This window comes from Pieris napi, chromosome 22, assembly GCF_905475465.1.
Source record: "Pieris napi chromosome 22, ilPieNapi1.2, whole genome shotgun sequence".
NCBI lineage: Eukaryota > Metazoa > Arthropoda > Insecta > Lepidoptera > Pieridae > Pieris > Pieris napi.
The window spans coordinates 9,546,423-9,572,043 of record NC_062255.1 but is presented as its reverse complement, the minus strand read 5'-3'; the positions used below and the strand labels follow the sequence as shown (position 1 = coordinate 9,572,043).

Below are 25,621 nucleotides of genomic sequence, written 5' to 3'. Positions count from 1 at the left end.
AGACGTCCGTCGTTCCACAACTGAGCGTCCATCAGGCAGGCTTATTGGGACTTTATCATGTTAAATATTCTTTTAAGTAAGGTTAAATTTAAATTACTTAATAGTCTTAATATTTCAATGCTTGATCGTATTATTCCATATTGCCTTAAGTGTACAAAAAAAATTGCCTAGCCAGGTATATTTTTTGCACTCCACTTTAATTACTAAGTCCTAATACGGTAATTCATTACGCACACCTTTAGCTTTAATTAGTGACAACAAAAAGCAACAAATTATCGACATTTCCCATCACTACCGCCCGCGGCGCGTACGCATCGAACATCGCAATTTTATCGTGCTCGCCGCTCGATTATTAAATCCTTCCGCCCCGCCCTAATGCTGGTCATTAGTGGGCATACAATAAAATGTACTTTGAATGCCACTTTGCCGTAAGGACGTTAAACATTAACGCGGGCTTAAAGAATTGCGGTTATTTCTATATTATTAACTATTATGTATATATCGCAGTGAGCAGTGTTGGCCTAGTGGCTTCAGCGTACGACTCTCATCCTGAGGTCGTAGGTTCGATCCCCAGCTGTGCATCAATGGACTTTCTTTCTATGTGTGTATTTAACATTCGCTCGAACGGTGAAGGAAAACATCGTGAGGAAACCGGCTGGCATTAGGCACAAAAAGTCGAGGGCGTGTGTCAGGCACAGGCTACTTGCCTATTAGATTGAAAAATTATTACGAAACATATTATACATCGCAAGTAGTTATAATGTTGTTAACGTCATTGACACCTCAAGTGATTAATTATAAAAAACCGCACAATCAGCCATTTAAAAATAGGCAGACGACATATCATAATGTCTTAATAATAAGAACAGTTAAGATAATAATATTTCCTGTCAAAATACTTTAAAAATTTAGGCTTTAAAAATTTAAACACCTTCCCCTTGAAAGAATTACACGGCAGTGTGTATAACTATTGGGAAGGTGATTAGTAATTTGATAGAGATGGCGTAACAATTCTTTTAATACATCATGGTACAACATGCAGGCACCCACAGCCGTGTTGGATCCCTCGGCATATAGGCAAGTTTCTTTAAATGTTTTGAACAATTATGGATGCTTTTTTGCAGTCATAACTGCTTCAAGGATATACAAACTTGGTACTGTCAAAATACCGAGTTCGAAATGTATTCCGAAACACATATTTACAGGAAGGATATATAGTAATATGATACATATATTTAAATGGTGTCTCATATGAACCTAATAAAAAATAACACAATCAGCGGCGCTACCTTTTTAGGTCTGGGCCTCAAATCTGTTTCACGATCATTTGTTAATCTTATACACAAGTAGGTGATCATCTGCGCCTGAAACACGCCGACTTTTTGGGTCTAAAGGCCGATTTACATTATCTTAGTGTTTAGGAGAGTGCTTTAGTACAACTTGAAAGGCAAGTTCTTTAGCGTAGCGTTTACTAAAGCAAGTAGCGCTCACATGTTTCAACTAAAGTACTATCCTAAAGCACTCTCCTAAACACTAAGATAATGTAAATCGGCCTTAAGGCAAGCTTTCCTCACGATGTTTTCCTTCACCATTCGAGCGAATGTTAACTGCGCAGACAGCCATAAGTCATTAAGCTGTGAAAGTAACTAAAATAAACAAGTTTAGCTGTATCGACATCAGTTAGTGAGCGAACTTTTTTAACCGCGTAAGTTGCAGAACTTCGCCAATCCGTTAATATGAGGGGACCACTGAAGTTTTGAATTATTATTACTTCTGAATGTACCACACGCCACAACACGCCAGCCACCGTAGCCCGATTAGATAACTTTTTTAAATAAGATAAAATAAATAAAATGTATAATATATAGTACACTTAGGTATTTATAAAACAAATAATGTTTATGGAAGACTATAAAAAACATTCGAGAAATAGTATGTGCGTAAAAGCTGCCATTATCAACCATAAAGGAATGAATTTGCGTTTATGACAAAAAGTCTGCATTCCTTGCGGTACTGCCAATGACATTCTTTAATAATAGACATAGCTATAAACAACTATCAACTTTATTTTGCAAAAACATTTACGAACGAAAATATCAACAAATACTTTTGCGACAAGTTTTATTGGCGGGAAATATTTTGCTTTGCAATCTATCGGTGTAATCTGTGTTCTGTGGGGGTGTGTTCGACAACAGATCTTGAAGATCTGTGGTACACCCCGTGCCAATGCAATCAATGCTTTCTTACCAGAGGGCTAATGAAAGTTGAATACTATATTGTGTGCCTCCGAAACAACTTGACAGATTTTTATAAATTATTGTGTATTCGTATGTCAAAAACTATTTTTATCCTTCCTAAGTAAGGTTGGCCCGTCGTGTGATTCAATTATTGTTATCAAGATTTTAAAAAATTTAAATATGTTTATTATTTTAAGTACATTATATGCATTTCAATGTGTAAGATTTGGGAACCCTTTTAAGTAAAAAATACCTGTCAGGGTTCCCAACTCTTCCTTAACAAACTCAATACTTAATTCCTTAATACATTTTTCTTTAAATTACGATTTAGTAAATTTTTCAAACTGTTTACAATTATTCATATCATAATTTTTTTACAACCAGCATTAGGTGAGTGTGTGGGTGCATGTGAATGAATGAGTGAGTGTAATGTGTAACTACCTGTTAGGTCTCAGTCATCTCCATTCTTCAACTCTGCGTGTGTACTCAACACAGGTCAGAGGCCAGACCTTAACAGTTTTTTTTAATTGTGAACAATTTGGCATTAAAAAATAAAAAAATGGCCTTAATTTTTCACCCTTCTACCAACCCATGTAACAGCAATAGCCACTGCATTAATATTATGGTAAAACAACTCTTCCGGGTCAGCTAGTTAAAAATATAAAATTAATCGTATCAAAATATGATTAACTAAAATATAACAGAACCCTTAACAAAACCGCTCGTGTAAGCTATTGAATAATAATTATTCACACCGTTGAATAATGCGAAGACTGGTCCATTGTTGATTTTATGCGTCTATGAAGACGTAACTTATGTCGATATTGCGACTCACAATCGCCGGCAACTCTTTGATGTAAGGGAAAGGTTACGGTGCCAAAAATGGCGGGAAATTATGGCATTCATTTTATAATATATGCAAATATCATAATTTCCCGCCGATTTTTTTCAAAACAAGAATATTAAAATATCTGGATTGGAATTGGAATAATTTTAAGAAACATTTTTTTAATTCATAATATATCGCACCTCCGCTCAAATAACGTCACAACTCCAAAAACTACATTTTTCAGGAAAGACATTTAAAGTTTACCCAACTTAATTTGTTTAGTTTTTGGATCATAATTAAAAAGGGAACTATTTTAGAAGAAAACTTTCTTCACCGAGTTATAATGTTTTTTTAAGCTCTATAAATTCATATTATTAGTAATCTGAAAATCCTGAAAAAAACATTGAAATAATCTGGGTTGTGACACTATATGTACAAAAAATACAAAGTTTTATTATAATTTGTTTATTATAATGACACAAGTATTTTTAACTTGTAATGAAATACAATATAATATTCTTTAATATAACGTGTATTACACACATATTAGACTTTGAAATGCCTTTTTATATAAAGACAATTAAATTTTCAAACTTATAACTGAAAAAAAAACAACTTTCTATCAAAATTAAATAATCTATGTACTTCAAAACGATCAACAGTTTAATTAAAACGAGGGTAGTACACCTCTATAGCATTGAAAAAATAAATCAAATTAAGGAACTTATAATTTACAACGTCTTAACTGAAAAATAAACAATTCACACTCTATCACTATAATATATAAACACTCTATGAAAATTAAATAATCTAGGTATTTCAATACTTATTTAAAATCACAATTTGTAACAGTAAGTCTAAAAATGAACTTCTATCAAAATAAAATACTTTAAGTACTTATAACAATCAGCTGTGCAATAACACGAGAGTAGACAGTGTAATAAAAAATAATTAAACTTATAAACTATTATAAAAGTTGGCATAAAAACTAGGAATGTGGTTGTTAAGAAGTAATGTCATTAAGTCATTCTTTTTCCGTTCCTTAATCTCTATTTTAGCAGCATAAACTTGCTTTAGATCAGGAACTATTATTTTTTTATTTCGAGAAAGTAAATTAGTTTCAGACCATTCAATGTCAGTGTACGACGTTTTGTACTTTAAAATATTTGGTGCGGCTTTGGTAATCATCATCATTTTAACTTCAGAAATCTTTAGCTTATTTAAAGTAGTAATACCTAGATCACTAACTAATCTTTTTAAATTAATAAAATCGGTGTGTGATAGTTCATTAACTCTTAGTGGTTCCCCAGTTTTCTTAGCCTCTTTAATTATTTGTACGTACTGACTTGGCACGTAAATTGGACCAGTTTTCAAGGAACGTTTTATTTGCTTTTCGATTACCGAATGTATGGCATCACCTTCGTTTTGCGTATGTCCGGCTATCAAAAATTTATGAGTAATAGAATTTAAATTACTAAACTTCAATATTGCATACATGTACAATCCAACAATAAACTTATTTTTGTTTTGGCCGCAACAGTTATCCGAATAAAAAACTATATCAGCTAGTTGGTCACCCTCGTAATCATGCAATTCTTTTTCTATATATTTAAGCAAACAGCTACCAATCTCATCTGAACCCCGATTACCCTGACCCTCGTGCCAAAAATAACAATCGGTAATACTGTTATTTACAATAGTGTCTCCATTGTAACTATCGTCTTCAGTCTGTTGCCTTTTTTTCTTTTTTCCCGATTCTTCTGCTTTCAATTTGCTTATCGTAAAGTTCATATTATTTAATTTGCTCTTATAATAAAAAACAGAAACATCACCACGAGGTACCTGTAAAACTGCTTGTAAATCGTATACAGATACAATCAGGTTTTTGTTTTCTTTTAGGGCTATTTTATCTCGCTTTTTTTCTTCCCTGGATAAAACCTTGTCCACTAAATGTTCATCATATTTTTTTTTGAGCAACAGTTTACTTTCGGGAACTGCATTTTCATAAGCTACACATAATTCACATCTGTCTTTTTTTGGCACAAAAAATCCTAAATTAAATTCACCGTTAAAAATACGACTGTACATTACGTAGTTTCCAAAGTTGCGTCCATCTTGTTTACATTCATTCACATAATCTCTATGTAAGTCAGATATAGTCTTTCCTCCATCAATGTATTCTCGTGTTGTTTGTGCTCTTAAATAATGACTTTCAATTTTCGGTATACGTTTTATATGATTTCTTATATCATTTTTTATAGTGTCACCTACAGTATAATGTTTACCGTGTTTCCCTCTTTCATCTTCTTTCAAAAATCCTCCAGTAGATTTCTCTGTTACAGTTCTAATTGTTCTATCATTAATATCCAATGTATTTTTAAACATTGTTTTGCAAACCCTTTTTAATGAACCTTCAACCTCAAAGTAAAATGCATAGTTGATTTTTCGATTTTTCTGTGCTTTGGTAGACCGAAACTTTATCTCTATCTGTTGTATGTGTTTGTGAATGAATAGTCTCTGTTTCTCTAAATCTTTCAAAGCCCAATAAGAATCAAAGATTTGAATTCTTATTTCATCGGTAAGAAAATAGCTGCATTTAAGTCTACAACCTTCTCCACAACTTGGTTTCATTTGTTTCTTAGAAATATTTCGTCCGGACTTCGTTTGATAGGGTAATCCAGAGTTTCGTAAAACTTTTGTTATATTCTGCTTCCATTGTGCCTCTCCACGGCGTCTCTTACGTGTATTGAAATTTCCCTGTACTACGGTCTCGTTTGGTATTGGAGAATGAATACTATTTAAGTTAATTTCTTTGGAAGTTGAAGGCAAGCATTCATTGTTGTCTTGATTTGTTTGTTTATTAAGTGACAATAGTACAGAGGTAGATGTTGGAGAATTTCTATTAGACGAAGGAGTATCAGAAGAGGATGAACTAGATGAAGATGAACTAGATGAGGATGAACTAGACGAAGAGGAATTTGTAGATGAAGTACTAGATGATCGCTGACGAGAAACTACTAAATTCTTGCTACGCTTTTTGGAAGACAATTTATAATCACGATCTTTAACAGAATCGTCTGTTTCTTCACCCGTAGATTCGGGTTCTTGCAAATTACAGTCTTCATTCTCTATTCTATTACATTCTACCTGTAAGTTGGGAATGTGTGTAGTAGGTTCATTTATATGATATGTATTCTCTTTATTTGACGTGTCACAATTTTCTTCTACATCTTTTGGTTGCGTATCTTCCGCCACAATAGACAAGTCATCAGTTACTGTGTTATGATGGTCATTGGGTTCCAGACATAATGACAATATTTTTCTGGATCTGGACATAGTTACAAGTGACACCGCCAAACCGAATAACACCTGAGAACAAGATGAACAACACAATTAGTTAAAAACAATTAAATACCTACCTAAACATTTTTTAAGGTTTTAAACTAAAAAAAAAACAACAATGTGGCCTCAGGGAATTAAAAAAAAACATTATGCGTAAACAGTACCTAAAATAATTTTATACTATCACTATACGATAATTTTAAATTAATAAATCTATCACTTTATTAATAATCATAGTCAAAAACACGAGCATAATTGAAGACAAATCAGTTTTCTTGCTGACACATAGTTTTATTTTCAGTCGTTTTATTTATGAATAAAGTCAAAATTCAACATAATTCAGATTTATTATCTAATAAAACATATTGTGCCATCATCCCGATCACATATACTGTCATACATTAGTACAGGTCAGTATTAGTGATAAACAGACATGTTTAATAATATAATTTCAATCACGTATACCGTCGTAACTCTGCATAGGTCAGTATTAGTGATTAACAAATGTGTAAATTGAATTGTTTCAATCCCGTATACCGTCGTTACTCTGCATAGGTCAGTATTAGTGATAAACAAACATGTTTAATAATATAATTTCAATCACGTATACCGCCATAACTCTGCATAGGTCATTATTAGTGATTAACAAATGTGTAAATTGAATTGTTTCAATCACGTATACTGGCATAACTCGACAAGCATCAGTTTAGTTGCAAAAAAGAAAATAAAATGTTACTTACCTCGTTTACAAAGACTGTCTTGATTCGACACAATTCACTTTTACTGAACAACGCCCGTATGACCACCTCGCGCAAGTCGTAACATGACACTGTTTATGTTCGCCGCGGCACAACTTTCGGTAAACAATAGAACGTCACAAGTGCCATCTAGGGACAAATAATTGAACTACGTCTATGACGATTTATGAGCATGAAGTATGTGTTATTCTGATACGAATGGTACAATTAAAGTCATTTGACATTTTATCGAGTTATGACGTTATTTGAGCGGATGTGCGATATGTATAAAATAATTTATCATAATTTCCTGCCAATTTTATTTCAAAATAAGAATTTTTGATTTTATGAATAAAAATTTAATATTTTTCTCAATTATTAAACTTTTTTATCAAACTTAAAAACTTTTTAAATTTAACAAAACTTTATGCATATTTTTATATAAATACTAAAAACGTATTATTAATTAATAATTATAATAATATATCATACCATACGGTATCGTACGTACCAACAAAAAATTAAAATACTATTTAAAAATAATGCCATGATTTGAAATATTTCTGATTTATTTTTCTTTTCGATTACGCAAAAATCCAAAATTATTCCTATAAAAAAATGTGGAACGCTTCACGATTTTGCGTGTCATCCTTGCGCAGGGGCCATGCTAATCTTCTCTGTATCGTTCCAATTTTAGTTTATGTACTGCCGAAGCGAGTACATTCGCCTTACACAAATTGTCCTTGTTATGCTTAACTATCAGAAAAACTTTGTTAGCGCGTTTCAGCGTCGATGGTTTTGTACTGCGTTGATTTGAGCGCCATCTACCGATTCATTTTAAAAACAAGTGTCTTACAATGTGTATTATATTATACCGTAATCAACGAACAAGAGCTTTGGCAAAAATTATAAATAACTTAATTGTACTTATTATTATAACATTATGATAATTAATATGACATTTGCAAGCCTATTTTTATATGGCTGAATTTTTATATGAAGAATAAATTTCTCAATTATTAAAAAGAACTTGACAGATTTTTATGAATTATTATTGTTTATTGTGTAGTCGTATGTTAAAAACTTCTTTTTTTCTCCCATCATTATTCGTCGTTTGATTCAATTATTCTCCTTAAGATTAAAAAAAATGATATAGAAATGTGTTTATTCATTATAAGTATGCAATGCGTAAGATTTGAGAACCCTTTTAAATAAAAATTACCTGTCAGGGTTTCCAGCTCTTCCATAACATACTTAATACTTAATTCCATAATATTTTGTTTTAAATTACAGGTTTGTGATTTTTTTAAACTGTTTAAGTACAACAATTTCATATCTTTATTTTTTACTAACAACCAGCATAACGTGACTGTGTGGGTGCATGAAAATGAATGAGTGAGTGTAGTGTGTAACTACGTGTTAGGTATCAGTAGCATCTCCAACTCTGCGTAAAGGCCGATTTACATTATCTTAGTGTTTAGGAGAGTGCTTTAGGATAGTACTTTAGTTAAAACATGTAAACTCTACTTGCTTTAGTAAACGTTACTTGCTTTAGTACGGTTCTACTTGACTTTCAAGTTGAATCAAAATAGAATCGCTTTTTATTTTTGTTTCAAGTGATACCCCTCCCGCGCCCGCGCACCCCCCGAGATCTTCCCTCGTTGTGTGTAAACACGTAATTTAGTCAAATCTTTAGGAGAGTGCATAAGTGCCGTGAAACGCGTGCGTGTTTTTTGTTTTTTAAAGATGGCTAAATGGTCGGAAGATACAACTATCAAATTTGTGTCTGAATATGTTGTTCACGAATGTTTGTGGAACGTTAAAAACAATTTATACAAAAACAAACAGGCTAGGCATTCGGCATACACTGCCTTAAAAGAAGCTATTTTTTTTTATTATTTATATTTAGTTTATTTATTTCGAATAAAATCTCGTCTTCTATTTGTTCCATAACCACAGTTAGTATTTTGCGTAGAATAGAGCGTATTTGCCGACGTCGTTGCGCGTTCATTGTGGCGCTGTAATGATACTCTACTGGAAGAAATGTAAACGTTCACTCGCAACGCACTAAAGCACTAAAGAACTGGCCTTTCAAGTTGTACTAAAGCACTCTCCTAAACGCTAAGATAATGTAAATCGGCCTTAAGTTTGCTCAGAAGCCAGTCCCTTAACACATTTTTGAATTGTGGACAATTTGGCATTAAAAAACTAAATAACCTTAATTTTTCACCCTTCTACCAATCCATTTAATAGTAAGTAATAGCACTGTAATAATATTATGGTAAAATAACTATGCCGGGTCAACAATTATAAAATATAAGATAATTCGCCTCAAAATATGACCAAACAAAATATAACATATATACCTTTGACAAAACCGCTCGTGTAAACTAGTGAAATATAATTATTCACGCCGTTGAATTATGCGAAGACTGGACCATTGTTGATTTTATGCGACTATGTAGACGTAACTTATGTCGATATTGCGACTCACAATCGCCGGCAACTCTATGATGTTAGGGGAGGGTTACGGTGATAAAAATGGCGGAAAATTATGATACAATCTTTCATATATTATGAAAAGTATGTCACATTTTTGTCATATGTCAATTTAATTTCAAAATAACAATTTTCCAATTTTATGAAGAAAAAATGAATATTTTTGAACTAGTAATTCAACAAAACTTTATGCATATTCTAAAAGAAATACTAAAAATATCTTATGAATTAATAATTATAATAATATATAATACCGCATCATAACAACAAAAATTTAAAAACTATTTTAAAAAATGCCATGTTTGAAATATTTTTGATTTATTATTATTTCAGGACACACATACTTAATTATTAATAAGTTCACTGTTCCAAAATTAATCCTATAAAAAAATGTGGAACGCTTCACGATTTTGCGTGTCATCCTTGCGCAGGGGCCATGCTAATCTTCTCTGTATCGTTCCAATTTTAGTTTATGTACTGCCGAAGCGAGTACATTTGATTTACACAAATTGTCCTTGTTAACCTTAACTATTAGAAAAACTTCGTTAGCGCGTTTCAGCGTCGATGGTTTTGTACTGCGTTGATTTGAGCGCCATCTGCCGATTCATTTTAAAAACAAGTTTCTTACATCAAAAGTTTTGGCAACAATTATTACAAATAACTTAACTGTTCTTATTATTATGACATTATGATAATTAATATGACGTTTGCATACCTATTTTTATAAGGCTGATTATATGTTTTTTTATAATTAATCAATCAGAAAGTACTTACCACTTTCTTTGCAAATAAACAATTTATTATTATTAATAGCTACATATGGTCTCTTTAGTTATGTGATAATGTTTTTATTATATCAAGAAGTATAGTAGCGGTCGCTTAGTTCGATTTATTAAGATATTCCAAATTAAGATATTAAGAAATTATGGTGCACCAACGCCATCTTGTGTATCGATATCTCAACATTACACAGAAAAGTAAATCGTTCCCGCTCTGCTTGAGTTTGTGAATGCATCCACAGACGATGAGTTATTGCGATTCGGAACACGTAGCTATATTCATAACCATTTTGCTGACCTTTTACTTGCCGCGCCACGTTTAAACTACAGAACAAAGCAAACAGTAATTAAATATTTTTATTAAGATACAAATAACTTATAGTTTTTAGTATGTTAAGAAAGGGCATTCTGTTTCTATTTTGCAAATCTTTTTTAATGTTTTTCAAGGCCTTGGTTCTAATTTGACTAAATTTTATTTTTTCTTATTTGTATAAATAAATTACATATGTATAAATTATGCCTTACGGCTTAACGTTAATCGCATGCCTAACTACTGGCACTAACAGCGCAATTAAAATGAGTAATCAAAGCATTAAAAAATAATTGTAGTTATCCACAACACTGGAGCTAGTGTTAGATCAATTTTGTCACAACAATATTTGAATACAGTTTTTATTTATTTGCAATTACTGTTTGTCTTATTCTGTGGCTATACCGATTACCGAGTAATACGCTATTTTCGTTCTGTTTACATTGTGCGGATCTGATGGATTGCGGATGGCATATCAAGCGAACCGTGTTTACTTTTGATCAAACAATGAGAACACTGTGTTTATATTTAATTTACACTACGTTTTAATAGTAAATACCCTTTGAACTCGGCGTGGTTAATTAAGAGTCGGTTAGTTAAAGCGTCGTACAATTTTACGAGTTTCTTATATACTCCTGTACTATAAACATATTGTATGTACAATGATCATAATTCGCAACTGGCCAGGAAATAAGCTATTTTCGGCTTTATAATCGCTGAACGCTTTGATGTGGCGACTTTAATCCTACATTATTCATTGTAATTACGATCTACAATTTTGTAAATATGTATCGCATTTTCATACACATGTGTATGCTAGATAAAAAGGAAATAATTGCGAAAGACATTGCTATGCTACAATTGAGATTTTGAACTCAACGTTCTGCAATAGAAACTTAAAAAAAGATTGACATCACATACCTTATTGTTACAGTAAGTTTACTTTTTGGTAATTAGCAGGGGATAAACGGGCAGGAGGCTCATCTGATGTTAAGTGATACCGCCGCCCATAGACACTTACAAGTTACAATGTCAGAAGGCTCACAAGTGCGTTGCCGGCGTTTTCGGCCAAACTCCAAAAAACTACATTGTTTCTTTCCATTTTTCGTAATCGTTTCGGCGAATGGAAAAATTAATATATGGTGGAGTAGTTTATGTATCCATTTTGAAAGATCGATACACGATTTAAATAACTTCATTCGAAAGAAAAAAACAGCCAATTTTTGACACTTTGAATTCGTTTATGACGAAATTGTATCTAGAACATGATTTTGAAATTTACACGATATATTTTATCGCAAGTCAAGTAATCCATTTCAGAAAAAAATTGATAAAATTACATTTATGTAATGTTTTACATAACTAATTGTTATTACGGGCCGGCGTGCCTCAGTGCTCCAGCTCTCCACTGCGCCCCGCAGTCCATCCCGAGACACTGACACAGCAATTCGTGCTGGGATAGGGCCTTAAGAATTAGAACGCTCTTTTTGAAGGACGACAGTTGTTACCCAGTTTCAAACAAAGTGTTTATATGAACATATCCATACAACAACCGCCACCGAACTTAATTTGCGTCAAATATATAATAATTAAAATATTTAATAATTGATTTAATTGATACAAAGAAAGACATACAATATCCAGCTAACAGTGTAAGTATTCTGCATTTCAATTGCGATCTTGGCCTCTTTACAATTTCGTTTAGTTCTCTCGGTAGCATAGATTAAGTATTTAAGAGTAACAGCGCTGGATGTAGTATAAAATGAGTGGCGCAAAATAAAACACTAAATATAAATATGTAATTTATTACACAACACGGATATAATGTATCAATAACAAAAATATACTCTTCCGACACAGATTGCAGATATATTTCTGTGTCTAATGCATTATTTCCTTGACAAGTGAATTTAAAAAAATACAAAATTTTAAATTTGACAATTGACAGTGTGAATGACATTTGAAAGTCTCAGTCTTAAAGTCTAGATTACAGACTATGTGCTTTATGGTCTGGTATTAAGGTACAAAGCCTTAAGGGTCTCTTTACAAGGGCATTCAAGTTTACAAAAATGGTAATATTATTATCTTTTGACAATGCCAATTTAGAAGAATACACATAGTTTTAGCTTCGTAGGGGGCTCTGACGCAACATTGTAATGATGCTTTATTTAAGTAATCAGAATTGAAAAAAGCTAAGAAATTGTGTAATTCCAATAAAAAATATTCCCGCCATTACTAGGCTATGTCAAATGTGTCAGAGTCATTTATTCAATCGATCTAATTGAATTATTCTTTCGTCTCTTTCTGTCAAATTGCGTTTACGCTGTGGTGAAAAGTGATAACAAACAATAAGGTCGTTTAACAAACCTATATGAGTTGGGTATGACTCTACGACCTCTATTGGCAAGAATCGTTATTTTGTATGTATTTTTATGTTAAGGTGTTTTTTCAGCTTTAGGTAGGAAAATTATATAGCTATTTATTCGATAACATCATTAATATTATTAAAACCAGTAGTCCCAAAGATGAGGGCATTCAACCTTTTTTTTTTGTAATAGGCTCATCTGTTGTTAAGTGATAGCTCATAACTACCCACATTGCCAGAAGGCTCGCAAGTGCATTGCCGGCCTTTAAATACATATATATATATATATATATATATATGTATATTATTATATAGATTAAACAAAACTAAAAGTATGTAAAATTTTAATAATTCACACTTTAATAAGTTATAATTCACAAACGAAAAGAAAAACCTAGCTATATTTAAAAACAATTTAGGGCTAAATGGTTCAAAAATGTATTGGATTTTGAAGATGCCTTAACATATAAGAAATAATTAGGAAATTCTTTACGTAATAATGTTACAAGGAGAGAATATAGGAACCAACATTACATTATGTTTGGTAGTTTCCAGACAATACAAAACCGCAGGTTACAATAACTGCGGGTTTTAACCGCTATATTTAGTACCAATAAAGACTACATATATATGGAGTATTATCATGTTAGTAGAATAACTGGAGTCTAAAAACTGGAAGCAAATTTATTTAAAAAACTTCATATAATAACAATTGTAAGATAAAAATAGACCTATGTCTACACGAAAACCAATACTATAACGCGGTACCCCTATATGCGAACCCAAATAACGTGCTATTTTCCCCCTATAACGCGGAGATTTCTCAAGTCATATTTCTGTAGTGTGAAATTTATAATAATTTCTCAAGTCGTTTGGTTTATTCGTGTTATTAAATTAAATTCGTGTTCCTAGTTTTTGAATTGTTTTACGAGAATACTCCTACAACGCGGTCCGTGTTATAGGGAGCATAACTGTATGTCGCTGAGACTAAAGTGTTAAGATATGGAAACTTTTTGTTATCTCGTTCTATCTAAGCGAGTTTTTCTTTGCGGGTATTTTGCGGTTAAATACTATGATGGCATCATGCCCTGACTCCGTTTCCATTGCGCTCCTTGTCTTCTATTATGGTTAGCTCTCGAAGATTTGTGCTTCTCTTTCCGATCTCTATTGTTGAGGACATCTTTCGTCTGCCCTTGACCTTTAGGAGCGCCTGCGACGTCAATGTTTCTGAAAAAAAAAAAAAAACAATTATAATTAGCTCCGGTCTAAGTAACGTTTAGCGGAGGTCCAGGGTTCGATTCCCAGCGAATTAGTTTTCAATGACAAATTTTAAAAATTTAAAATATTTATTTATTTATTAACACTTCGTTGCAACTTTTGTTGCAAAGTTGCAAAATTTTGTAGTAATCGTAACAATAAGATGGCATAGCTGGCAAAATGCCACGGGACCCCGACCCAAGAGGGCCCCTGCACAAGAGAGATTATGTTCTATGGATGAATGTGAAGTCTCCAATACGCATTGGGCTAGCGTGGGGACTACAGACCATTCACTCTCGCCTAAGAGAGGAGGCCTATGGCCATTAGTGGGACATATAAGTACAACGTGTAATTGAGTACGCTGAAAATCTCGAAGTTTATTAAAATTAAAGTGAGTACAACATGACGATTTTTACTGATAGGTCCCCATCAAAAGAATTTGCCACGGGCCCAAGAAGGTATAGTTACCCCACTGATACAGAAATACAGTAATTAAACACAATAATTAATTAGAAGGGCAAACAAATATATAATATATTTAATAATTAAGTACATATATTTATTGTTATAATTATACGAGTGTTATTCAATAAATAAACTAAAGTGGAAATGTGCAGGGTGAATGAAATAGAGGAAACAACCTAGAAGGAAAGACCAAGTTAAAGAACCAGCAGCACCCAACCTTACTAAAACCAGAGTAGACTAAAATATATAGCTTGGCAAAAAAGTAATATTTTTAAACATACTGTATAGTGAAATTGCATTAGTGTGAGTATTGTGAACGCGCCAGCTTTCGATAACCGACCTATACTCTGATTTTTAATTCCGTAGAATTCTGACAGCTTTAATTTTTTGACATGTCAGAGATGGCAAACCTTTTTGGCCGGGCACATTTTTCAATTTTAATACGAGTCTGAATATCTGAGTCTATACATAGTTTTTATTGTTAGTTAATGTATCCATTTTATTAAGTGCGGTACTTTACATTTAAAGTTGTTTAGCGGCGAGTGATAATTACGTCCCTTTTAATCACAAACAGTAAAAAACGTAGTTACGTTTTTAGTAGCAAGTTATGAAATGTCAGAATTCTACGGAATAAAAAATAAATGTTTAAATATAAATGTATCTAAATTAAATGCTATTATTATTATTATATTAAATAATATAAAAACATTTTATTAATATTTAAACTCTAGGTTTCAACCGTCTTCACCGTTTGAGCGCGGTAAAGCTTGTAAAGTTATTTTCTGGGACACGAACGTCCGACCCCAAGGAAAACATTAAGAAAGTTTAAAAACCTGGCAGGTGCGGGTTTTCTTCTTCCCCTAGCATTGTTAGCCTCTCGCCTAGCTCTCATCTCTTCCGGGTTGACACAGAAATCTCTTCTATCGCTCTTCTCCTGACTTGGTTTCTCGTCTTCACTCTCCGATTCATCGTATTCCTGTAAAATTTGGGCCAAAATATGTTTAAAATGCAAATGGGAAAATATAAATGGTAATTTTTAAAGAGTAGAGGGTTTTTTTTACGCCGGCTTTTTCTCTCGGCATACACCCTTTGTCTCAGAAGGCTCGCAAGTGCGTTGCCAGCCTTTTAATAATAGATTTTCTTAATCTTATATATTTTTAAAGGAAGTATATAAAATAATATGAATTACATACAATTAGATTATATATTTCCTATTAATAAAGTATTACAGATATTAAACTACTTACATCAACATCCTTTTTGGTGTTGAGCAAAGCACGTGGGGTCACAAATGGTCTCCTACTGTCATCTGTCATAATATCTTTAGCTGGGGCTATGCCATCTGAGTCATATGTGTCGTCATACTCATCGGAGTATAGTGCTTCTTCGTCACATACCAGACTGGAAAATATGTATTCAAAACATTAAAAAAGTGTAGTTCTATAGCTTCAACAAAAGGATACTGACGACGTGTGTCAGGCACACGAGTCTGACAAAGATGAAACAGTTGTCGTTAGTCAGGCACACAAGGCTGACGAAGATGAAGCAGTTGTCGTGTGTCAGGCACATGAGGCTGACAAAGACGAAACATATGACATGTACAGGTACAGAAGGTTGACGTGAAGAATTAAATTAAAGCAAATAAATAATTTATTATTCATAATATTTATTTGTCACGTGACACAAAGAGGTCACAGATTAGCCGAAGACGATGACGTAACATGCTTGTAAATAATATATCATCGCCTAATCTCAAAGAAGCGTTATGGCAGGTGAATGAATATTTAATTTTAATTTTTAAATATTTAACAGAAACAATATAGAAATATTCTATAGATTCTATAATCACAGATAAATAATCTAAATTGTTTTTTTTTAATCTTGTCAAAAATCCATTCTAATATTATGTCAAAATAACACTAAAATGAACAACTCACTTATATTTGCTATATATATCAACCCTGGTCTTCACGTCCGTCTTGTCATTCAACATATCCTTAAGGTCTTTGTACTTCGATTTCCTCTTCCCAATATGAATCTTGCTCAGGTCCACATCATCACGGGTCATTATATCAAACTGGTCTCCATCAAACACATTAAGTCTTTCCACTCCTGTTTCCAGGAACTTTCTGTCTACTGGATCTTCTGGGATTATTGGTAGGTCTTTGTCCAATTCTGAAAAAAATAGAAATTATATATTATAAAATATATTCGGAATACATATATTGTTTTCTGTGATATATTTATGCCAAAGTCTGGTAGTGTAAATCGTAACTGTCACATGCCATGCCATGCATGAGTGCCATCAATGTCAAACATCACAGAGAAAAAAAGTTCCACAGATTAACAATTCTTAATTTAAATATCATACAGATAAAAATTACTGCGTAATTAAATTTAAAAGACTAAGACTGAGTCATAATTAGGCAAAACGCCTATTTTGAAGAAAATTATTTTGGTGCAGTCGTGATTCGAAAGCACTGCCTCAAGGTTAAGTGCGCGTCTTAACGTGACCTAGGCCAAACCTCTATTTTGAGGCGAAAAGGACCTTCTAAAAACTATACTCATACTAACTTCTTAATGGTTCTGCCAACGTATCCTCTAAAACACTATTTACAACCCTATCAACCTGAAATTCGTAATATTCCAGACATTTCAAAACAAATCCATCTCCAAGATGCGGCAATATGTCCTTAACCTCACTGATTAAAGATTGCTCTCTGACGTTATCTGGTATGTCAATGTCTTTGGAAGATGACGGCATATCTATGGTTTCAAGATGGCCGTTTAATTCTCTATGCTCACTTTGTCTTTGGTCACGTTCCGGTATTTCTTCATCCAGGTTGGAGTATATCGCTTGTAATATAAAATCTGTTTTTACTGGATCACTGGATTTTAATAGGAAAAAATATTAGTTATTTCTAATGGCCTGAACATTCTTCTTCTCTTATTCTTTTCAAATAATCATAAATATATTTTATGTTTAGAAACAAACCCATGATGGAATTTAAATATGTTGATACAAACCGACCATGTGTAACAACACGATATAAAATTAATCTGATTATTAATACGAAGTTGACATTTGACAGATTGAGCTCTCATAGTTATAAATTCTTACAATATGACAATTGTAAACATTTATAAAATGTATTTACGATATGACAATTGTCTTCCGGAGAACTATGACAATGACCTTATGAGTTATGACGTACTAGAGTCATACTAAGTGCTAAGTCTCGACTCTGAAATGTCAATCATCAACATTACTTTAAAGGAGCAATTATAATATGTTCAGTTTAGTAGAACCCATAACAAACTTTTACTTGTACATTATTATAGATTAAATACAAATATTATGAGCTTTATGAGTATAAAGGATACATAGCAGGATAAGCCTGTCGCAGCATATCAATATCTTCATGTACCGGGTGGCACAAATGGTAGTCCTTTATTAGAAGGCGTTCAGACAGCGCGTCCATCATGACAGACAGATAAGCTTCAACATTGTTCGATATATTGCCTCTGTGGAAATACAAAAAATTATTGAAGTTATACTTCTTTAGGCGCGTTATGAAAAATTGATGAGAGTGAAATTTTACGATGCGCGCGCACCGTGACACAAAATTAACAGAATGAAGTTGCCCACGGAAGATGCTACGGCATTGGACATAATTTAAAAACAACATTCGAATAATAATAGAATTTATGTTACAATTAATGTAAGAGAATAATAATAAATATTTATTTATTTAATTTTTCGTTATTGACTATAATGACTCCTTTTCCAGTCATTGATTATTTAATATTTATATATTCGAATGTTGTTTTTAAATTATGTCCAATGCCGTAGCATCTTCCGTGGGCAACTTCATTCTGTTAATTTTGTGTCACGGTGCGCGCGCATCGTAAAATTTCACTCTCATCAATTTTTCATAACGCGCCTAAAGAAGTATAACTTCTTACGCGCGTACATAAGTACACGCAACCTTTTTTTTTAATGTAGACAGACTACCGCATAGGTGCACTCTAAAATGACATCACATATCTAAAAGTATCGAATTTAAAAATAATAATCAAAATCCAGTGATGCCAAAACCCTAAATGGGTCTTGGCCACAGAGTGCATCCGTTTCTTTGATCATTTTTATTTCATAGACAAAATTAACTGTAGATCTAACATATCGATTTTTTAATTTGAGACATGCCAGTTTCCTCACAATGTTTTCCTTCAATGTACAAGCGAGTATTAGATGCGCACATAGACAGAAAGTCCATTGGTCCAAGCCTCAGGGATAAGAGTCAAACGCTGAAAACAATAGGCCAACACTGTTTTCATTTGTTTTAAAAAAGCATCAACTTCAATTAATAAATTGTTCTTGTTCGATACTCACTCTCCACTAAAAATAGCATTCTTGTATACAGCCAGCACCTCTCTGAATATATCAATGAGTTCTGATCTGGTGAGGTCAATGAACTCTTCGACCTCTGTGTAACTAACACGTGTAGGGTCACCAACTTCCTCTAACTTCTCATATAGATGTGGTATTCCATACTCGTACACTTGAACTATACTGAAAATATTGGTTTACTTGGCTTTGTATATTGCCTTAGTGAAAAACGAGTTAGCTTTTATTTTATTTCCAAAACAAGTAATATGATATTTATTAGGAATTTCATAAGTACTATTTCTAAGATCTAAGATCAAAATGTCTACCTCTAATTTATAAAAAAATTGTTCTGAATTAATTCCTCCGAGTTAGGTTAAATAGGCATTTAAAAACCTCACCTTAAAATAAAATTTGTACTCTTCAATATATGCACACCCTTTGAGTAGACTTCTACAAATATTTTTAAGGTCATGGCAGAATCAAGCATATGGACAACCAGATCTCGAAGTGCGTCAAATGTGAGCTTCTCTTGTCCTTTGGAATTTGTAGGTCGTCTTATTTCCCCAAAACCTTTAAAAGTTTCCGGTAAATTTGGTGGATCCTCACAATCATAGTCTTTATTTACTTGTAAAATTATGTACTTGAAGGCCTGCAATACATGATATTTAAAGAAAATTAAAAAAAAAGTTATGTCGTACAATAAACAGCTAATAATTAAGCAATCTCTATCCTCCAAATTTTTAGATAATTTGTGTTATATGAGCGCAATAAATGTATTCTTTGGTAGTTTGTTGACACACTAGTGATCACTGTAATCATTAGCTACTTATTGAAAATCGTTTCTCCTAAAGTTAAACACAAGATCTATCCAATAAGAGCTATATTTAAAACAAATTACCTCATGTACAAAAACTAGTGCCTGTGCAGTATCCCCTTCGTACCTAGGCTGCAGTGTATATACAGCCTCTACAAGCCTTGAGACATGTCGGCTATTGTCTACACCATATGTTAAACATATATCCCATAATACCGGTATTGTAAATATAAAATTGTCATATATTAAACTTGCCATATGTTCCTTGGTCATCCATTGTGTCTGTAATCCATAGTTTTTTTTAAACAAGTAAATTTTTTTATTATATATCATTATAGTCTTTTAAGAAATAAAACTTTTTGGGACAGACTGTTAATAATTAGAGCTAAGAAATTAAAAAAATTGTATACTGAAACCAATAATTATTTACAAAGAGTGTTAAAATTAAATAATGTTTAAAAGCACCTTACTCTCCTTATTCGTAATCAGTCTACTAAATGCAACAAAAACTAGCCTTCTGATTTCTTCATATAAGTTTTGAATTTCTTTACATTCATGTGGTGGAATGTATGGCGGAGAGGATTCTTGAAGGAATGAAATAAGAGAATCCATACATTGAGGGTGATAGAGAACTGTGCTCCAAAATCTGTAAGTGAAATGTAGTTAATCAGAAAGAAGTCTTATTGATCTAAAAACATAAACAATAAATTAAAATTGACATATTTCAAGGAAAATCCAAGGCTGGAAATATCTCTATCACAATTAGACAAGTACTTTAAGGTACTTGGTGAATAGGGTATGTAATATATCAGATAGTATATAAGATTAGTGGTTGGCCTAGTAGCACAATAAATAGTATGACATCATAATATCATTTGTAGGTGTCGCTACAGATTAAATTACAAATATAACTATAAAACTTGGTCTTTACTAAATTTTCTAATTAAAACAAGTGGCTCAAGTATACCTATGGTGTTCTAAACTTAGCAGCCATTTTAAGTTGTCTAGATACAGTGACATTTTCGATCTCCATGAGTCCAGTGCTCCTATAATCATCCCACTCCTTGTTGGCGGCTTCTCATATAGTATTAGATTTTTTTTTTCAACCCAGTATGGGTCCTATTTAAAAAAATAACATTCAGACAATTATTAAAATTAAATTGAATTTATTAATTGTTTTAAACAGTTACATATTTCAACTATTTTCACAATGTTTTGAAATTTTGAAATATCAATGAAAACTATTATTGAATGTTTACAAACCAAAGCTTTTATTATCTGAACTACACCGTCGTTTGCAACAGAAACCGTAACGTTCTCAACAGGTAAATTCTCAGGATTCTGAAATAAGTTTAAACCCTTGATTATGTGGCACATTTCTGAGTTCACTACATCCATATAATTTTATGTAAGAAAAACTCACAGAATACACTGTATTCATCTTTATAAAGTTAAATACACTAGGTACAAAAATGTTCTACAAACGTTTCTTGCTGATTAAAATAAATAGGAAATAATGCTAAGTATTCAATAAATATAAATTCAGATTTATCAATTCTCAATTGTTACTATGGTCCATCACCGTCCATCGACTATCACAATTCACAATTCACACAGCCTGACACTCTATAGTTGGATTTTGAAGTTGTCAGTTATCAGTTAGCTATAATATGCTATTCAAACCAACGAAGCTTGACATTCGAAAAAATATTTGATCGACAATTGACGGTTAACATTAAATCAAGTGGCAGTTAGTAAATAATCACTTTTGTATATTTTACAGTTGAGTTAGATTTTTAAATTGAGCAATGAGCATTTACAATTTGTTTGATATTTCGGTGTTCAAAACAAATAATTGGTTATTGTTATGATGTAAACACTCAATTGCGAAGCACACTTTAATTACCATGAGGAAAGCTTCAGCTGACTCAAAGGTGAAGAAAACTTTAGTGCGACATGCTGAGCAAAAAGTTAATATAAGCAAGCATAAAGTTATTAGAGATCCTGGTGCAGGATCATCTAAATCGTCTATCCATAATATAGTAACGACTCAGGAATTAGCTCATCCCACTTTATGCTCCAGTGAGGTGTTAGCCAACTATTTATCTGAAGTTAAAAAGTCTGCGCCACCGCGACTTTTACACGAAGAATTTCAAGTTGATAAAGCTGCACTTAGTGCCAAGGTAAAACCAAAATGAAATATTGCTTAAATTTTAATTTATTGTGTTACTAGGCCAACCTTTTACTGATACCTACTTGAAAACCAGAACTTCTATTCTCATATTTTTTTTAAATGAAATGGTGCAATGGTACACATTTATTAATTGAATATGTATGACATAACAGAAACATGTTATGTATTTATATTGCAACAAAGTATGATAATTTTAATAATTATTTTCTAATAATTAAAGTTTTTGCAGGTAACAAGAAAGTTGAATTTCCATTTCAATGATAGAATTTACAATAATTTAGTGGAACTGAATGCGGATGCAGCTGACTTAAAGAAGAAGGACCGGCAAACAAAAATAACTACAATAAAAAAGGATCTTGAACCCAATATTGATGATTTTTGTCACAATGAAAAAGCTAAAGATGTCATACCTATTATCCCTATCATTAAACCAAAATTAAAACCTTTAAAATGTGTTGACACTGGAAAATTACATAAATTAGTTGCAATGTTTGAAGTCTTATGACAATAAAAGAATATACTAATTTAAAACACATTTTTCACTATTCTATAATTATTCTCTTCTAACATTACATATGCATTGCAGCAAGCATAGAAATGGATTTACTCATGGTTAGTCATTATCTACAGTGACAATTGTAAAAATAAAAGACTGTACTAATTGTTTATATTCATTAGATAGATTAAAAGTGTTTTTGGTAATGGTAATGTTCCGTGATAATTATTTTGGTTTGCTATAATGATTTGTTTTTGTGTCTAAAAAAATATATTACAAACAGTAAAGTAGTACTCAATATAACTAGTATGGTATACTATTATAAATAGGTTGTGTACCAAAATATAATAGTGTTATAGCTGAGCCAAAACTTATTTTAAAATACGCGCGTCTGAAAACATTGGAAACGATTGGTGGGTTTAACCGAGAAAGAAAATTATTTTACTTCCTTCCTCTTGCTCACAAGCTAATCATTCTTTCTCTTTCGTCAATATTACTATACTGAACTAAGTGCGACAAAGACAGATGCCAGCTCTGCGACAGGCATGAAACAAGTAAAGACTTGAATTGTAATTCACGAATCAGTCAATTTTCGACGCCTATTCGAAGTGGTTGTGACCTTTGTTTCAATATATTTTTAAAGATAATAATTCAATCTGACAATAAAATCTTTTTAAACTGAATATATTCGCCATGGCTGAAACGGAAATAATATCGAATAGTGATAATAATGAGCAATTTTTTGAAGGTGTCGAAAAGTTAATTGAAATATGGTTTACACCGGTCCAGCACGCTGATTTAAGAAAAATCACTCGGTAATTATTAAAATATGGTATATTAATATTAAATGTCTTGAGAAATGGTGATAAATGAACTACAAGTAAAAGAATTAAGGTTACCGGCTTATACTAACCTATAATTTTTTGTCTGAGCATACAATAGTTTCGCTTAATTCAATACAATACTCTTACTCCACTTTTTTGATTATGTTGCAATTTACCTAATTCGTTTCTTATGTATATCAAGGTTAAAATCAATGTTGTTTTTGTTATGGAATCTTCTCGAATCAGCTGTTTCAGCGGAGCGCCGGCTTTTCAGCGCTCTAGCCTCTAGTAGACCCCTTTTATTGGGCAGTTCATGGCATGGCCATTGATTTTAATTTTCGGCGCGCGATTTCACTACTGAAAAGTAAATGTGATTTCTGAAATTCTTGATTTTTATAGTACTTTTGTGCTAGTATTTTATCTAAAGAGAATTTTATATCCTAAGATAATAATAAGAATGGTTCTTCTTATTTATTGCAATATCTTAGAATATTGAACAATATAAATTGAGAGTCCAAACTGTAAGAAAATGGCTTTATATTATGAAACAGGTTGTGAGGAGTAAAAACTCAAGCCTGTCCCAAATTACAGAACATGTTTCATAATAAGGCTATCAAAAAAGTATGACAGTTGTTCTTGGAAACTCTGGTAGAGAGTTCAATATAATAACAGGTTCATTTTGTGAATATGTTATATTTTATTCCATGTAAGCATGTTATTTTGAAATAGGCCAACATGAAATTATTATAATACATAGAATCTATGTAACACATTTTGTTTAATATTATATTACATAACTTTTTGCATTCACAAAAATTAATTTAAAATTTTATTTACAGCCAACAATGGGAGAATGTTTTGAAAATAGTCCGTTGTGAGATCATATCTTTTACACAGAGTGACCAAGTTGATGCATATGTATTGAGGTATGTTGTAGAAAATAATTTTATATGAACTATAAAAAACATAAGAATAATTTATTTTTACATTATTACCTATAACTTGTAATTATGTTTTAATACTAGCAATTTAAATTAAAAAAGCCCTAATAATAATGTAAATGTGGTTAATAATGTGAATTTGATTCATTTATTAATATAGAGCCGTTTTTGTGTTTTTATATTATATTTTACCCTCTAGGTTTTAAATTTATAAGTTTGACAGTTAATGCATTGTATTTTTGACATTGACTAAAGAAAGATCTTTAATCACGTTTTATAAAAAGTTTAATGATGGATGAAAAGATATTTTGATATTTTTAATTTATAACACATAACGCGTCGGCCATTACATTTATAATTGGCTTATATTAGCACTTTATGAAGAGAAGTGTAAACTTTGTAGTTAGCGTGCTTAATGATGAGGTAGAAAATTCGAACCCTGGTTGGGCAAAAATTTTTCTTTCTATGAAGTAAATTAAAATTTCTTCGTATGGTAAAGAAAACACGAAACCCGCAAGTCGTGTAGCGTGGCTCTTATATGTCAAATCCATGACGTGTTTTACAGAATTTTTTGTATAAAATCTTGATTGATAGTGTTATGTATGATAGCATTATTTATCAATGGAATTTGAGATAACTTTAATTTTAGTTAAATGTTAACTCATGTCTGCTACTCGTGCTTGATAATAATTGACCTCAGGGTCTGTAATTATCTTAAATACGATATAATTTTGAGCGTAAAAGACCTTTACCCCGGAATTTGTGCAAATAGATAATGTCTTGTTTAGTCAATAGATAAAGTCCTATAAAATTAGTCTAATTGATTTTCCATTTATGAACAAATAAAGTATGGTATATGGTAATTAGTAATACCTCAGTAGGCGCTACAACCCATCTTGATGGGTTTTTGTCATTACATGTCACCAAACTGACAAAACTATTGTTTCTATTTGATTAGATCATTTGATGGAGTATTTATTTTCTGTCTATGTAGTTCTTCCTTTGAGAGCAGTATTGATCTAGTGGTTTGAGTTTGCGACTTTATACCTGAGGTCGTATGTTCGAAACGGATGTGCACCTTTTCTTTGTGCGCATTTCACACTAGCTTAAGGAAAACATCGCGAGAAAACCGGCGCGTGCGA

The 25,621-nt window shown here is 32.1% G+C and overlaps 4 protein-coding genes, 1 long non-coding RNA gene and 2 other non-coding genes across 9 annotated transcripts in view; 2 read left to right on the top strand and 5 right to left on the bottom strand.

Moving 5' to 3' along the window:
- Window positions 1–3,688: 3,688 nt before the first annotated feature.
- LOC125060793 lies at window positions 3,689–7,441 on the bottom strand. Its single transcript, XM_047665863.1, has 2 exons — window positions 7,149–7,441; window positions 3,689–6,435 (listed from the first exon to the last, which is right to left on the bottom strand). Exon 2 carries the CDS (start codon window positions 6,400–6,402, stop codon window positions 4,024–4,026), a length of 2,379 nt encoding a protein of 792 aa, XP_047521819.1. The 5' UTR covers window positions 6,403–6,435; window positions 7,149–7,441; the 3' UTR covers window positions 3,689–4,023.
- Window positions 7,442–7,758: 317 nt separating this feature from the next.
- Window positions 7,759–9,679, bottom strand: LOC125060811. The gene is made up of 2 exons (XR_007118925.1): window positions 9,512–9,679; window positions 7,759–7,969 (listed from the first exon to the last, which is right to left on the bottom strand). It is a non-coding gene; the product is annotated as an uncharacterized LOC125060811 (long non-coding RNA).
- Window positions 7,760–7,866, bottom strand: LOC125061059. Its single transcript, XR_007118966.1, has one exon. It is a non-coding gene; the product is annotated as a U6 spliceosomal RNA (small nuclear RNA).
- Window positions 9,680–10,030: 351 nt separating the features above from the next.
- LOC125061057 lies at window positions 10,031–10,137 on the bottom strand. The gene has a single exon (XR_007118965.1). It is a non-coding gene; the product is annotated as a U6 spliceosomal RNA (small nuclear RNA).
- Window positions 10,138–13,425: 3,288 nt separating this feature from the next.
- LOC125060795 (activating signal cointegrator 1 complex subunit 2) lies at window positions 13,426–21,642 on the bottom strand. 3 transcript variants are annotated; one of them, XM_047665866.1, is made up of 13 exons: window positions 21,448–21,640; window positions 21,288–21,365; window positions 20,992–21,143; window positions 20,490–20,670; window positions 20,109–20,306; window positions 19,609–19,859; window positions 19,214–19,393; window positions 18,205–18,345; window positions 17,395–17,708; window positions 16,758–16,995; window positions 16,068–16,221; window positions 15,654–15,796; window positions 13,426–14,325 (listed from the first exon to the last, which is right to left on the bottom strand). In XM_047665866.1, exons 1-13 carry the CDS (start codon window positions 21,463–21,465, stop codon window positions 14,169–14,171), a joined length of 2,205 nt encoding a protein of 734 aa, XP_047521822.1. In that variant the 5' UTR covers window positions 21,466–21,640; the 3' UTR covers window positions 13,426–14,168. The 3 variants fall into 3 exon arrangements, with proteins under 3 accessions (XP_047521822.1, XP_047521823.1, XP_047521824.1); XM_047665868.1 differs by lacking the exons at window positions 13,426–14,325; window positions 15,654–15,796; window positions 16,068–16,221 and adding exons at window positions 16,231–16,308; window positions 16,351–16,393 and having other exon boundaries at window positions 21,448–21,642; XM_047665867.1 differs by lacking the exons at window positions 13,426–14,325; window positions 15,654–15,796; window positions 16,068–16,221 and adding an exon at window positions 16,228–16,393 and having other exon boundaries at window positions 21,448–21,642.
- Window positions 21,643–21,760: 118 nt separating this feature from the next.
- Window positions 21,761–22,749, top strand: LOC125060807. The gene is made up of 2 exons (XM_047665888.1): window positions 21,761–22,207; window positions 22,448–22,749. The coding sequence occupies exons 1-2, from the start codon at window positions 21,932–21,934 to the stop codon at window positions 22,721–22,723; spliced, it is 552 nt and encodes a 183-aa protein (XP_047521844.1). The 5' UTR covers window positions 21,761–21,931; the 3' UTR covers window positions 22,724–22,749.
- A 507-nt stretch (window positions 22,750–23,256) lies between these two features.
- Window positions 23,257–25,621, top strand: part of LOC125060803 (S-adenosylmethionine decarboxylase proenzyme) — a 47,219-nt gene continuing 44,854 nt past the window's right edge. The window contains exons 1-2 of the mRNA XM_047665881.1: window positions 23,257–23,529; window positions 24,378–24,464. Of these exons, the coding sequence (XP_047521837.1) occupies window positions 23,408–23,529; window positions 24,378–24,464 (209 nt within the window). The 5' untranslated portion in view covers window positions 23,257–23,407. The remainder of the gene's footprint in view (window positions 23,530–24,377; window positions 24,465–25,621) is intronic.